The sequence below is a fragment of the Miscanthus floridulus genome, chromosome 15 (assembly GCF_019320115.1).
Source record: "Miscanthus floridulus cultivar M001 chromosome 15, ASM1932011v1, whole genome shotgun sequence".
NCBI classification, from domain to species: domain Eukaryota; kingdom Viridiplantae; phylum Streptophyta; class Magnoliopsida; order Poales; family Poaceae; genus Miscanthus; species Miscanthus floridulus.
In genome coordinates, this window is record NC_089594.1 from 30258609 (window position 1) to 30272898 (window position 14290).

Genomic DNA, 14290 nt, shown 5'->3' on the forward strand with positions numbered 1-14290 from the left:
CCTCGTGAAGGCGAAGCACGCCGAGCCGGTCGGCGACGAAGTCAAAACTTCCAAAGACGAAGGTCTAGAACGGCTTGAAGATGGGAGGAACCCACGTCCCAACAGGTGGGAGCGTGGGAAACTCTAGCGAGCCAAAGCGAATCGAATCGCTTGAGCCCATCACGGTGAAGATGGTAGAAAGGTGGGCCATCCGATGACCAAAAGCGTGAACGTACAACGTCCTCCCCACGGACGGCGCCAACTATCGGTGCGAAAAGTGACCAACACGTAAATATTTGTAGTTTTGCCGTACGTTGTGATCGGATGTGGCCTAGCACTCAATGACACAGGGTTCATACTGGTTCAGGCAACATGCCCTACGTCTAGTTTGAGTCAGTCGGTGACTTTATTCCTGAGCCCAGGTGCTCGAAGTTTGCTATGGGGTTACAAACGAGAGGGAATAAGATGGGGGGTATCAGAGGTTCGATCGGACTCTGGACCGAAGGGCCAAGAGTGCCAGAGCTCCAATGTGCGCTAAGTCTTTGAACATATGCTCTATGTGGCTTTAGAGTTCTATAGCCAAGCAGAGTGAGAGTCGGAGTGAACCGTAGGATCGATCCTGGAATCGATCCTTGTGTTGTCTGAATCATCGTCCTTTTAGGAGAGAGCGCATCCCCTTTTATAGGTAAAGGGGATGACCTTACAAGTGTGAGAGAGAGTGTGTGTATGTTTCCTAGTCTTGTTGCCCACGCCGTCGGGTACAAGACAGTTTGTCGGCGCCCACAATACTGTTGACGCCTGGGTGCGTGTGGTAGGTTCCATCGTGTTTTTCTGGTATGGCAAATGTCGGCGCCTACCATAGTGTAGGACAAATTCGGCACCCACAACTCTTTTTGTGTTTTGACATGTCTGGAAGGTTGTAGAGCACCCTTCTGACATGGCCTAATAGTACTGTTCCGCAGGTGTGCAGGGTACAATCCTTGGTATTGTAGTTGACTTGAGAGCCTCTCCTTATCTACTCCGCCTGGTCCTTGGGTCTTTAACCGAGCGGGCATCCTCGTCCGATCGTTTTCCCAGTCGGCTCCGACCGCGCCGGTCGGAGAAGAGCTGTAAGTAGAGGTTCAGTGTATTCCCGGTCGGAGAAGCGGGTCGGAGTCGGAAGTGAGCGTCACCCCTCCTTGGCCAGGCCTTCCGGTCGAAGAAGCGGGTCGGAGTCGGAAACGAGCGTCGCCCCTCCCTGGCCTGGCCTTCCGGTCGGAGAAGCGGGCCGGAGTCGGAAGCGAGTGTCGCCCCTCCTTGACCAGGCCTTCCGGTCTGGTCGGAGACTGGATCGCTCTTCCGGCCTATCGTTAGGTATCTGGGCCGGCCCAGGAGTTGTGCGTTGTTCGCAAGGTCATCTGCTAAGCCGAGCTTTTGCTTGGAAGCAGGCCCATTAGGGACCCCGGGTTTATGAACCCGACAATTTGAGTGATGGTATTATTTTTTTGGTATTATTGATGGCTTAGCTGCCTGTGATATGTAAGATTGCTATTGATCGTGCTTTTGATGACGCTTGATGATAGAGACATGAATAATAATCCACATCGATGATCTAGGCTTGGGTCTGGGCACTTCTCATCAGAGACATGGCCTTACAGCGGTACATCTGCCCACCAAAACAAACCACAGACTGACATCACAATGGTTCGTATGCGGACCAAATAGAAAGCAGACAGCCAGATCAATTACCCATATGTGATATTGGATACATGACAGGCGGGCCAGATCAAATAACCACCTTTGATACGGGATATGTCATAGATGGGTAGTAACCATGCATATCAAGGACAGGTAAAAGAACCATCGAGTTGGAGTCTGTGATGAACACGCACATCACAGACAGGTAATAAACCGTCTGTGATACACATACCACGCAGACAGGTAATCAAACCATCTGTGCTTAAAAATATACCACAGAAGGGTTCGCAAACCGTCTGTGACACATTAACCACCGATGGTTCTTTAACTATCTATAGAGACACACATTTTTCTACCTGTCTGCAATTATTGTTATCACAGACATGCCATATATTTGTCTTTGCTTTAATAATTAATTATAGACAGGTGAATTGTTCGTAGATGTGGTCACATCGCAGACCCTTACGCACAGACGCACGTGAAATCACCGTATGTGATGCAGTTGAGGCCCGTCTTTGATTATCGGATCTGACGTATAGTGTTGCGTGTACCAAAATTGTTAAACGAGACCAATTATGTGAGCTAGCTAGGGTTGGGTGAGTCATTTTTGTCTATATATTTTCAGTAATGCTATACGTCAACCGACTGATTTTGGTTGATCTATCAAACGGATTCTGGACGGTTTGATCTGCCGCGTGGCGTTGTTCCCTGTGCCGCCCGATCCGAATTCAGTTGTCTCCTTCCTTGACGCCGCGCTGCTCGCCGCCGCTGGCCTGCTCACGCGCTGGTGCCTTGCACGCCGAGCCGCGCGTGCGCGCTGCGTCGCTGCTGCGTGCTGCGCTGTGCCCGTTGCTGTGCCATGCTGCCGAGTGAACAACCCTACGCAATTTGTGAGCAATTTGTAATTTTCTTATGAAATTTGTGAACAATTTGTGAAAAATTTAACATATATTTATCTGATATATGCAATCCATAGAAATAATTTATATTTTTTTTAAAAAAAATTGGTAAATATTTGTATTATACCCAAATTACACCACTGTGTCCAATAAATTACACTAAAAAAATTATTGTAAATACAATAATAAAACAATATAAATATAACTAGATGACGTGTATGGGAAAATTCGGTTGACAGAAGAGGCTAAAACAACTTAATGTCACCTAGACAAATCCTATATTTTAGTTGGACTGAAATTTACCGTATATATATCACTTTTTTAATCTATAAACTCTAGATGTGACCTGTATCAGCAAGATAGCCTCGGCTTTGCCATACGGGGGCGTAAGTTAAACACAAAAGGTGAAGTAAGCTCACAATGTATAATTGGTCTATAAAACTGACGGCAATAATAAAACTCTTTTTCTTTTTGCGAATGATAATAAACCATATCTTTTACTAACACATACCGACAAGAGAAAACTGTCGCATATGTTCACAATGCACGAAAGGCACATGTACATATGTGGAAACCACGATGCAGGAATGTTCCAGCACGGCGTGCAACGACGTACGCCGTCGCCAACTATCGCTGTCCGGCATCGCAATCGGCATGAACAACCCCTGTTACCGTGGCTTTCAAGGCTACTTGCCTAGCTCCCTTTCCACTCTTGTTCTTTGAATATGAAATGAAACCCCTAGTCATCCAAGGGAGCACGCGCAGCAGAAAATGACTGCATTACGTACGTGCTTGGAACGTACATCATGCATGACAACATGCATGATGCATCCACACAGAGAGCCTGGCGAACGAAGCTAACTCCGACTGCTATTTAGGCCTCGTTCGTTTTGGCCGGAATGGCCCGTTCCGCTACCCAATCAGATTCATGACTTAATATATGTGATCCAACAAGGGTCACCATACTTAATGGCAAGGAAACAAAATAATTGCATATTAAAATATACAAGGTGCCATGCAAAGTAACAGTATGAATATGCATGAAAAATACACAACTCAGTCCCTTGCAAAAAAAGCAATTAATAAGTTTATGATCATTAGATTAGACTACAAAGTGTCTATTATGTCAATTTGTAGGAAATAAACAAAGCAAAACATACAATTTAATACAAGTAATTTTTTATTAATCAAATAAAATATATTAATAGTTCATTTTTTAAAATTCTAACCCGTGCGAGAGCACGGGTTGATGGACTAGTTATATTAATGTGGTTATTGAATCAGTTATGTCGAGCTACACATTTGAAGTGGTTACATGGGCCAATGTTCATGATTTAATTTACGGTTCCGATCGTTATAGACATATATCCGACCGCATTGTATCGTTCCGATGTCCTGTTTACGTTTTCCCGACCGAATATTCCCGATCCCAGTTCCATTTCCCTATAAAATATGAAAACAAAAATGGTTAGAGGGTTTTCCTCACCGTTTTCATCCCTAGCCGCCGCCAACTATGCCTGTCCGGCATCGATCGGCATGAACAACCCCTGTTGTCGTGGCTTTCAAGGCTGCTTGCCTAGCCCCCTTTCCACTCTTGTTCTCTGAATATGAAATGAAACCCCTAGTCCAAGGGAGCACGCGCAGCAGAAAACGACTGCATGCATGTCCAACAATGGCACGCCTCTGGGCTACTACGTATGTACGTCTTTGGAACGTACATATGAATCCCAGTGCACGTCAGACAAAGTGAACACGAGCTGCCTCCATGCTGCATCCACACAGCAGGCTCAAGCTATTTAAACCTAGCTCGTTCGTCTTCCACGACCCACATCGATCTGAACCAAGGCATCTTGGAGGAGAGAGCTTGCCGCTAGAGATCAATCAACAATTCCGGCGGATCGGAGACTACAATAATGGCTTCTCTCACAGGTCCATGGCTTCATCTCCTAGTGCTTCTTGTGGCCATAGGCACGTTCCTGCTGCATGCCCCCGCGTCGGCCGGTCGTGGCGGGAACGACGACCCTACCGCCGGGTTCGAGAAGGTGGAGCTCTCCGACAGCGACTTCGAGGTGCAGAGCCCGTACAACGTGCCGGAGAGCCAGCGGTTCCAGTACCGGAACGGCGTCCGGACGTTCTGGGTGTACCGAAACGACAAGCCCTTCAACACCGCCACCCACACCAACCCCCGCTCCGAAGTGAAGGTCAAGGTAATAAGCATACAAAAAGCTCGATCCGTATGGAATTTCTGTTGTTCCAAATAATCCGGCATACGCCAGCACACACGAATAATCTATATTTATCCTCTTTGTCGTCGTCTTGGATGCATGATCATCTGCAGGGCCACGACTACTCGTCAGGGGTGTGGCAGTTCGAGGGCTACGGCTATGTGCCGTCGGGGACCTCGGGCGTGTCGGTGATGCAGATCCACGACGGGAAAGGCGCGGCACACTCCACGGTGCTCATGCTCCACGTCTACGACGGCGTCCTGCGCTTCTACAGCGGCACGGCCATAGAGGCCGGCATCTACGACCGCTGGTTCCGCCTCAACGTGGTGCACGACCTGGGCGCGTCGACGGTCACCGTGTACGTTGACGGCCGCCGCAAGTTTGGTGCCAGCGTCATCCCCAGCGACTCCTTCTACTTCAAGTTCGGGGTGTACATGCAGCACCACGACCAGTCCAGCTGCATGGAGTCGCGATGGACCAACGTCACGCTCTACACTAAGCACTAAGCTAGCTAGATCTATATGAGCTAGCCTCCCATGCGTATTGGTATTGTATTATATTGCGTAGCATGTGTACGTTTACCCATCCTTTTGTGTACACTATCGAGAGGGTTGAATAAAAATTCTTGCTTCCAGTGTTTATTTACATACTACAGGACCTAGGCTAAAAAAATTCCTAACAGCTAAAATCTTTAGGAATGACCCAACAATTGTTAGGAATAGGTCTCTGATGGCCGGTTGTCAGGAAACCGCTGCCAATAATATGCATGAGCACACAACCATAAGTGACCAAGTATATAATGGACTCCACCATCATATTAATTTATATCGTCGAGATAGTCGGAAAGCACATTTCACTTAGCCAAACCCAGCCTGGCCGGTTACATTTCTCTCATCGAGCTGATCAAAAAACATATATAAATCGCCTCGTTTTGAGTCCGGATGAAATAAAACGAATTTCGAAAGATTTTCTGCGCTTGGCACGCAACAAAACCGCTAGGGTGTGGTTTGCTTGCCTGTGTGGCTGCCCAGCCCCCGTGAAAACTGTTCAAACCAGTTTGGGACCAGGCCAAGCCGGTTTTCTTATCCTATTCCGTACGGATTGGTTTCCAAAACGATTTTGGATCTATTTTTGGTGTGAGAGACTTGGAGATGTCTGGACTTGGTCCTACTAGGATAAGACCACCCTATTTATATAAATGAAAGGATCACGGCCTATTGGGATCATCCAACATCCAATCACACTTTTACATCTATTACTCCTATTTTGTCCTAATTTCTCTTCCAACCTCCATGTTGTTGTTCATCGCTTGATCCAACGACCAATGATGGCGCCCTAGGCTTCCTAGCCGACCTACGGCAACCCGATGACGTCCTTGCCCCCACGGGTCCCTCTCAGGTGAGAGATTCGACGGTCCCTTTGCTAGTTTGCCTGGTAACTACCTGTTCTTCGTCACGCAAGCATAATTGGTTACCCTTTGGTGGTTTGCTCGTAAACCTCTCCATGCTTCACCACATAAGTGTGATATCCTCGCTGCATTCTTTGGTCCGTGGCGACTCGGGTGATCTAGCCATAGCTAGTGTGTGATCCAATTCAGTGTCAATCTACTTTTTGGCAATTCCGCTGGGGAAGAATTTCTTCGACTCTAATTTGTAGCCGAATCACTTTGCCCTAGCCCTACTCATCATTGATCTATCTTCTTGTGTTCGCTATTACAGTTGCATCTAGCCCAAAAAGGTTGATTGCATCTGATTTTGACCCCTTGTGATCTTGCTTGTAGTTTGGCAACATGTTGCACTTGTCATTGAAATTTCAGCAAGGCAGAGATCATGGAGTACCAAGGTGTTACATCACAATATACTACTACAAATACATAAGGTACAAACTTTCAAATGCATCTTATGGTTCTAATAGTTATTTTGCAAGTCATATATATTCTCATGTTGGTGTTGCTAGTCATAATAATAGTATGTATGTTGCATCGACTAATGCCTATGGATATCATGTTTTTCAAGAGCCGATGTCAACTATGAACTCTTTGGGTTTTAATGCTTCTAGCAACATACAACATGCATATCCTTATTCATCGGCTATAAGTCCACAATATGTGGTTCCGCCACAAGACATGCCGATAAATGAGAATTGACTATGGTGATGCTAACTATTCAGTCAATTACTCTCAATTCTCATATGATGCACGATATGCTAATAGAACAAATCTTCTACCTACAAATTCAGCATCATATGCAAATGCTAGTGCTCATAATTCGGCCTCATATTTCTAATAACTATGGCTGAATTAATGAAATTTCAGCAAGGCATTCAAGTGCTAATGCTCATGATTCGGCCTCATATGTTGCTAATAACTATGGTCAAATCAATGAAAATTCACAAAGACATGCTAGTGCTAAAACTCATGATTCGGCTTCCTATGTTACTAAAAACTATAGCTGAATCAATGAAAATTCATTAAGGCATGCTCGTACTAATCACAACGGGAAACCCAAGATTTGCCGAGTGCCCAGGAGTTTGCCAAGTGTCAAAAATCGGGCACTCGGCAATCATACATTTTGCCGAGTGCCACACTCGACAAACAAGCTTTTGCCGAGTGCCCGGCTCTCGGCAAAATACAGGCACTCGGCAAACCTTAATTTGCCGAGTGTCAGACCCTCCGCAAACTAGAGCACTCGGCAAATATTGTTAGAGGCATAACGGCACCCAACGCCGTCAACTTTGCCGAGTGCTAGGCGTTAGGCACTCGGCAAATAATTAAGTTTGCAGAGTGCCAGGGATTGGCACTCGGCAAACTATTTATTTATTTTTTGATTTTGGCCACCAATTTTTTTTGGTAGCCCTACAACAGTACCTGGAACCACATATTCAAATTTGGCACATTTTCACTTATTTTTTCTATATTTCATTAGTTTATTCCATTTTGTTGATTTTTTCGAAAAATACAAGTTTGAACTACAGGTGCATCGAATATTGGATTTGAATGATTCAAAAAATGACATTCATGTTTATGAGTGTAAGTTTAGGCCAAATCTAGGAACTGACCCTAAATTTCTATCAACTTGCTCACGGGGCAACGTCACCAAATTGCGTGCGAGTTGTTTTTTAATTCCATAAAATGCAAACGAAATCGAAAAAACATGAAACTTGTGGAGATGCCGTGTTATCGTATGCGTCGGCTGTGGTAAAAATTTGAGAAAGTTTCGAGCATGTTGTAACGTACCATGCTTACAAACCAGACATTGATCACATGTGGAGATGTCCTGGTTTGTAAGCATGGTACGTGACAACGTGTTCGAAACTTTCTCAAATTTTTACCACAACCTACGCATACGATAACACGACAGCTCCACAAGTTTCATGTTTTTTCGATTTTGTTTGCATTTTATGGAATTAAAAAACAACTCGCACGCAATTTGGTGGCGTTGTCCCATGAGCAAGTTGATAGAAATTTTGGGTCAGTTCCTGGATTTGGCCTAACCTTACACTCACAAACATGAATGTCGTTTTTCGAATCATTCAAATCCAATATTCGATGCACCTGCAGTTCAAACTCGTATTTTCTGAAAAAATCAACAAAATAGAATAAACTAATGAAATATAGTAAAAATCGGTCAAAATATGCCAAATTTGAATATGTGGTTCCTGGTATTGTTTTAGGGCTACCAAAAAAAATTGGTGGCCAAAATAAAAAAAATAGTTTGCCGAGTGCGAATCCCTAGCACTCGGCAAACTTAATTATTTGCCGAGTGCCTAACACCTGGCACTCGGCAAAGATTTTGAAATAAAAAAATGGGAATCTTCTTTGCCGAATGCCGTAGATCTTGGCACTCGGCAAAGCTATCGTGGATTAAAAAAAATACATCGGCCTTATCTCTGTCCACAGACACACTCACACACCATTCTCGCACAGCGCCGCCGCCGCCGCCACCGTCGATGTTGGCCCGCACACGCCGCCGGATCCGTGCTCCTTGCTGGCCGCTGCTCCATCGCGCGCGTGCAGCCAACCTACCGTCGCCCCGCACAGCCGCCCACACCGCCACCGTGGGCCGTGCTGCCGGATCCGCGCTCCCTGCCGGGCGCTGCTCCATCGCGCGCACGCAGCCGGCCTGCCGTCGCTCCGCGCCACCGGTCCACGCCGTCGCTGGGCCGCGCTGTTGTCCTAGCGCCGTAGAAGCAAGAGGAGGAAGGAAGAGGAGGGAGGAAGAGAGAAGGGGAGAAGGAAGGAAGGGGAGAAGGGAAGAGAAGGGGAGAAGGAAGAGGAGGGAGGAAGAGAGAAGGGGAGAAGGAAGAAAGGGAAGAAGGGAAGAGAAGGGGAGGAGAAGGAGGAGCCCGGCCGGGAAGAGAAGGGAAGGAAGGGAGAAGGGAGAAGGGAAGGAAGGGAGAAGGGAGAAGGGAGAAGGAAGAGGGAAGAGGAGAAGGAGAGAGGAGAAGGAGAAGGGGGAGAAGGAGAGGAGGAAGAGAGGAGGAGGCGGCCACGCTGAGCACGACCCGCTCACCCGAGGAGGATTGCCCGTCCGCCCGCCCTCACCGACGACTGCGCACGCTAGATATGCCCTTCTCTCACCTTTTTTTTTCTCCCGTGTTGTTATGTTGTGATGTGCTAGGTGACTATGGAGGTGGCGGTGGAGGCGGAGGAGGAGATAGGTGGCGGTGGCGGTGGTGGAGGTGTTGGAGGTGGTTGTGGATGTTTATATGGTTGCCGGCCATCGTGCCGTTGATTTTTGTAGGTTTTGGGAACCTCACCGTGTAGGGGAGGTTCTGCCGATTTTTTTTTTGAAAATGACAGACTTTTGTTCCTTGTTTTGTAGAGAAGAGCCGATCCGGAGTAGCCCCACGCCGAGCCGGTCTGCCTGCACAGTGTCGGCTCGCCACAGCTTCGACTCGCCACCGCCCCGCTAGCCTGACTGCACCGCCACCCTAGGTATAACTCCTGTACCCATATCTTGCATGGTCGTAGATAACGTCACCCAGTTAAGCGTCTCCCGCCCGAAAGAGATACGATTGGAAGTATTTCATACTTCCAACCGTACTGTTTCGGATTGTCCACGTTTTTTGGACAGCCCGCGGATGCGTAGATGGGTTAGTTTCCATGTTCTACTCCAGTCCGAGGTCGAGTTTCGGCAATACCTCCCCATTGTTCTCTGGATACACACTCTCCCTGCCAGGACGTGTATCGGGAGAACAGCGGGGAGGTGCTGCCGAAATTCCGTCTCAGATAGGAGTAGAGCATGGAGACTAACCTCATCTACGCATCCACGGGTGGGATTAGGACCTATCCTTCACCTATTAGATAGTAGGAACACCGTGTAGATGCAATTGCTGGTTTTATTACTCGCTTATATATATATATATATATATATATATATATATGTCAAAGGATGGATAACCGTGACTAGATGTACATGGGCCACGTAGAGATGACCCCAGAATGGATGTGCAATACCTCTACTTTCTTAGACCATGCATTTGGCCCAGCTGCTCAAGGGGCGAGTCGGATGCCGTGTCCCTGTAGCAAATGTGACAACAGGAAAAGAAAAAATAGGAAGAAGGTGGGGGAAGATCTTTGGAAGTTTGGATTCACGCCAAACTATACCCGCTGGATCTTCCATGGTGAAGCGGATCATATGAGAGAGGAGGTGGTGAGACAACGCCTCGAGGATTTTGATGGTGATGCCGGGGTACTAGACATGATGGATGACTTTCATGAGGCACAGTTTGGTGAAGGAATGGAGGAGGAACCAGAGGAAACCACAAAGGCGTTCTACGACATGATGTCTTCGGCACAGCAGCCCCTTCATGAAAAGACTGAGGTTTCGCGATTGGATGTCGTTGGATGCCTAATGGGGTTCAAGTCGTAGTATAGCCTGAGTCGAGACACCTTCGATGCTATATGTTGGCAGTTGTTGGGACCCTGCTTCTGGAGGGTCACGTTCTGATGAAGAACATGTATGAGTCACATAAACTTCTTCGTGCACTAAAGATGCCGTATCAGCAGATCCATGCTTGTCCGAATGGTAGCGTCCTATTTAGGAAACAACACGAGAAAGCAACGCACTGTCCAAAGTGCAGATCCTCTAGGTTTCTGGAGGTAGACTCTAGTGATGGCCAGAAGAAGCAGCTTGATATCCCCATGAAGGTCCTATGGTACCTTCCTTTCATACCGAGGATCCAACGGCTATTCATGATAGAGGAGTCCGCCAAACAGATGACATGGCACAAAAATGGCAATAGATACAATTCTGAGAAGATGGTACATCCATCCGATGGTGATGCATGGGTCCACTTTGATGGTAAACATCCCGGTAAAGCTTAGGAGGCTCAAAATGTACATGTAGCGCTAGCAACAGACGGGTTCAATCCGAATGGAATGATGGCGGCCCCGTACACTTGTTGGCCCATGTTCGTGATCCCCCTAAATCTTCCCCCTGGCGTCATGTTTCAACCCAAGAACATATTCCTGTTGCTCATAATTCCCAGACACCCGGGGAACAATATGGGAGTGTTCATGGAGCCTCTGTTTGACGAATTGATCGATGCTTGGGAAAATGGGGTACTGACATACGACCGAGCTATAAAGAGGAACTTCAAAATGCATGTCTAGTACTAGTACTCTCTGCATGACTTCCTAGCGTATGGCATATTCTGCGGGTGGTGTGTTCATGGGAAGTTCCCATGCCCAGTATGCAAGGAAGCTGTGAGGTTCAATTGGTTGAAGAAGGGTAGCAAGTTCTCTTTGTTCGACCAACATTTTGTCGATTCCTCCCTTCTAACCATCCATTCAGACGAGACATCAAGAACTTCACGAAAGGTGTTTGAGTCACTGACCCTGCACCTCAGATGATGACCGGCGCTGAGGTCCGTGCTCAGATAGTGGCTCTCAAAATTGATGACAACAAAGCTGGTTTTATTGGATATGGTCAGGATCACATGTGGACTCATATATTGGGCTTGACTAGGCTCCCCTATTTCAATGACCTCCTTCTTCCACACAACATTGATGTAATGCACACTAAAAAGAATGTCACCGAGGCACTTTGGGCAACACTCATGGACATTCCTGATAAGACAAAGGACAACGTTAAGGCTAGACTGGACCTGGCGACATTATGCGATAGACCAGAGCTAGTGATGAAGCCTCCTGCGCCCGGCAAGAAATGGAAAAGGCCTAATGCTGATTTTGTCTTGAAAAAGGACGAAAGGAAGGAGGTATTGCGGTGCATCTAGACATTAATGTTCCCTGATGGGTATGCAGCGAATCTGAGGAGGGGAGTGAACTTGTCTACTATGCAAGTCTTAGGAATGAAGAGTCATGACTACCACATATGGATTGAGCGGCTTCTTCCTACCATGACCCGGGGATATGTCCTCGAGAATGTCTGGCGTGTGCTGGCAGAGTTGAGCTATTTCTTTCGCTAGCTTTGTGCCAAGGAGTTATCTCGAGCCATGGTTGTTGACATAGAGAAAGTGGCACCTGTGTTGCTCTGCAAGTTAGAGAAGATCTTTCCACCCGGCTTCTTCCTGCTGATGCAGCATTTGATTTTGCACCTACCGTACGAGGCACGAATGGGGGGTCCCATGCAGGCCCGTTGGTGCTATCCAATCGAGAGATGTCTAAAGGTTCTTTGCAAAAAGTGTAGAAATAAAGCCAAAATTGAGGCGTCCGTGGCAGCGGCATTCATTATGGAGGAGGTGTCAAACTTCACAACAGCATACTATAAGGACAACCTTCCAAGTGTGCACAATCCACCCCCTCGTTACAACACCGACGAGAGTTCATCGAACCTCAGCCTTTTCAAAGGGCAACTCGGAAGCGCAAGCGCATCGAGCACCAAGACCTTGTAGTATGATGAGTGGCACACTATCATGTTGTATGTGTTGTTGAACCTTGATGAAGTGAACCCGTATTTGCGGTAAGTTCTCAATGAGCTTGTTACATACGCCGTCACTATCCTCCATCCATCCAACACCCTTGTCTCTCATTTTTTTAAGGGAATTTCTGGATAAGTACTGGCAAGAGGATTGGGCTCCTTCCCCTCAAGAACAAGATAGCCTTCTCAAAGATGGTGTGCCCGATTTCATTTTTTGGTTTAGTAAGAAGGTACCGTCCAATTTATCTTGTTCTATCTTTGACTCACCACTTTGCTCGTACGAGCAAGTAATGTAACGATCTATCCGGCCTCACCTTGTAGGCCCGCACGGATGCGGAAATGAGTGATGAGTTGAGACAGGTTGCCAATGGCTTCGCCTATAAGGTCAAGTCATTTACCATTTATGATGTGAATGGATATCGTTTTCACACAACAAGACACGAGCAGAGTCGCCCAAACCGAAGAACCACGAATACCGGAGTTTGTACGCCTAGCACCGATGACCGCGACTACTACGGTATAGTCGAAGAAATTTACGAGCTCAGATTTGAGGGTCGCAAACCTCTTAATCCAGTCATATTCAAATGCCATTAGTTCGATCCTGATGTAACGAGAATGACCCCTGAGCTTGGGCAAGTCAAAATTTGATAGGATTCCGTCTATCGAGGCGACGATGTCTATATTGTGGCTCAACAGGCCACACAAGTTTATTATCTCCCATGGACGTGCCAAAAAGACCCCAATCTTATGGGCTGGTACCTTGTGCACAAGGTATCGCCGCACGGTAAAGTGCCTGTCCCGAATGATGAGGATTACATCTTTGACCCAAACACATACAATGGAGAGTTCTATCAACCAGAGGGGCTAGAAGGGAGGTTTGACATAGACATGTCTTCGCTGATGGGCATGGAAGTAGACAATGACATTGATGAGGACGATGAAGATGAGGACGATGGAGATGAGGTGCAAAATGCCAACGACTTACAAATGCTTGAGCGATTACGTTTAGGCGATGACAATGATGACAACGTTGGAGATGAGGCCGATTTTTTCGACAATATTGATAGTGATGCCGATGACAACGAGGGAGATGATGACAATGAGGGAGATGATGACAATGAGGGAGATGATGATGAGGGAGATTATTTCTAATTCATGTAATACTATATTATTATTATTATTATTATTATTATTATTATTATTATTATTATTATTATTATTATTATTATTATTATTATTATTATTATTATTATTATTATTATTATTATTAATTTGCAATTATGTTTCATTCATTTTGCATCTCTTTATAAGGACTTACAAATTCATTTTGCATCTTTGTAATTGCAGGCACTCGACAAAATGCCTAGGGGAAGGCAGAGGCTGGTCCACTCGCTCTACGCGACACCCCCCACTCAGGAGGACGAGGAGCCGCCGGTAGAGACGTCGGCGAGGAGGACTAGGACCGGCCGCCCCCACGGCCGTCCGAGGCCTACGCCTCGCGCCCCGTCGCCCGAGGAGGACCAGGTGGCGGCCTCCGGGGACGAGGGCGACTAGGGGGCGGCCGCGGGGGACGAGGACGACCAGGCGGCGACAGCAGGGGGTTCCGCTTCATCTGGCCACGAGGAGG

The 14290-nt window shown here is 46.9% G+C and overlaps 1 protein-coding gene across 1 annotated transcript; it reads left to right on the forward strand.

Annotated features, from left to right (window-relative positions):
* The first annotated feature begins 4468 nt into the window (after positions 1–4468).
* Positions 4469–5421, forward strand: LOC136507296 (citrate-binding protein-like). Its single transcript, XM_066502065.1, has 2 exons — positions 4469–4762; positions 4894–5421. Exons 1-2 carry the CDS (start codon positions 4469–4471, stop codon positions 5284–5286), a joined length of 687 nt encoding a protein of 228 aa, XP_066358162.1. The 3' UTR covers positions 5287–5421.
* Positions 5422–14290: the final 8869 nt, after the last annotated feature.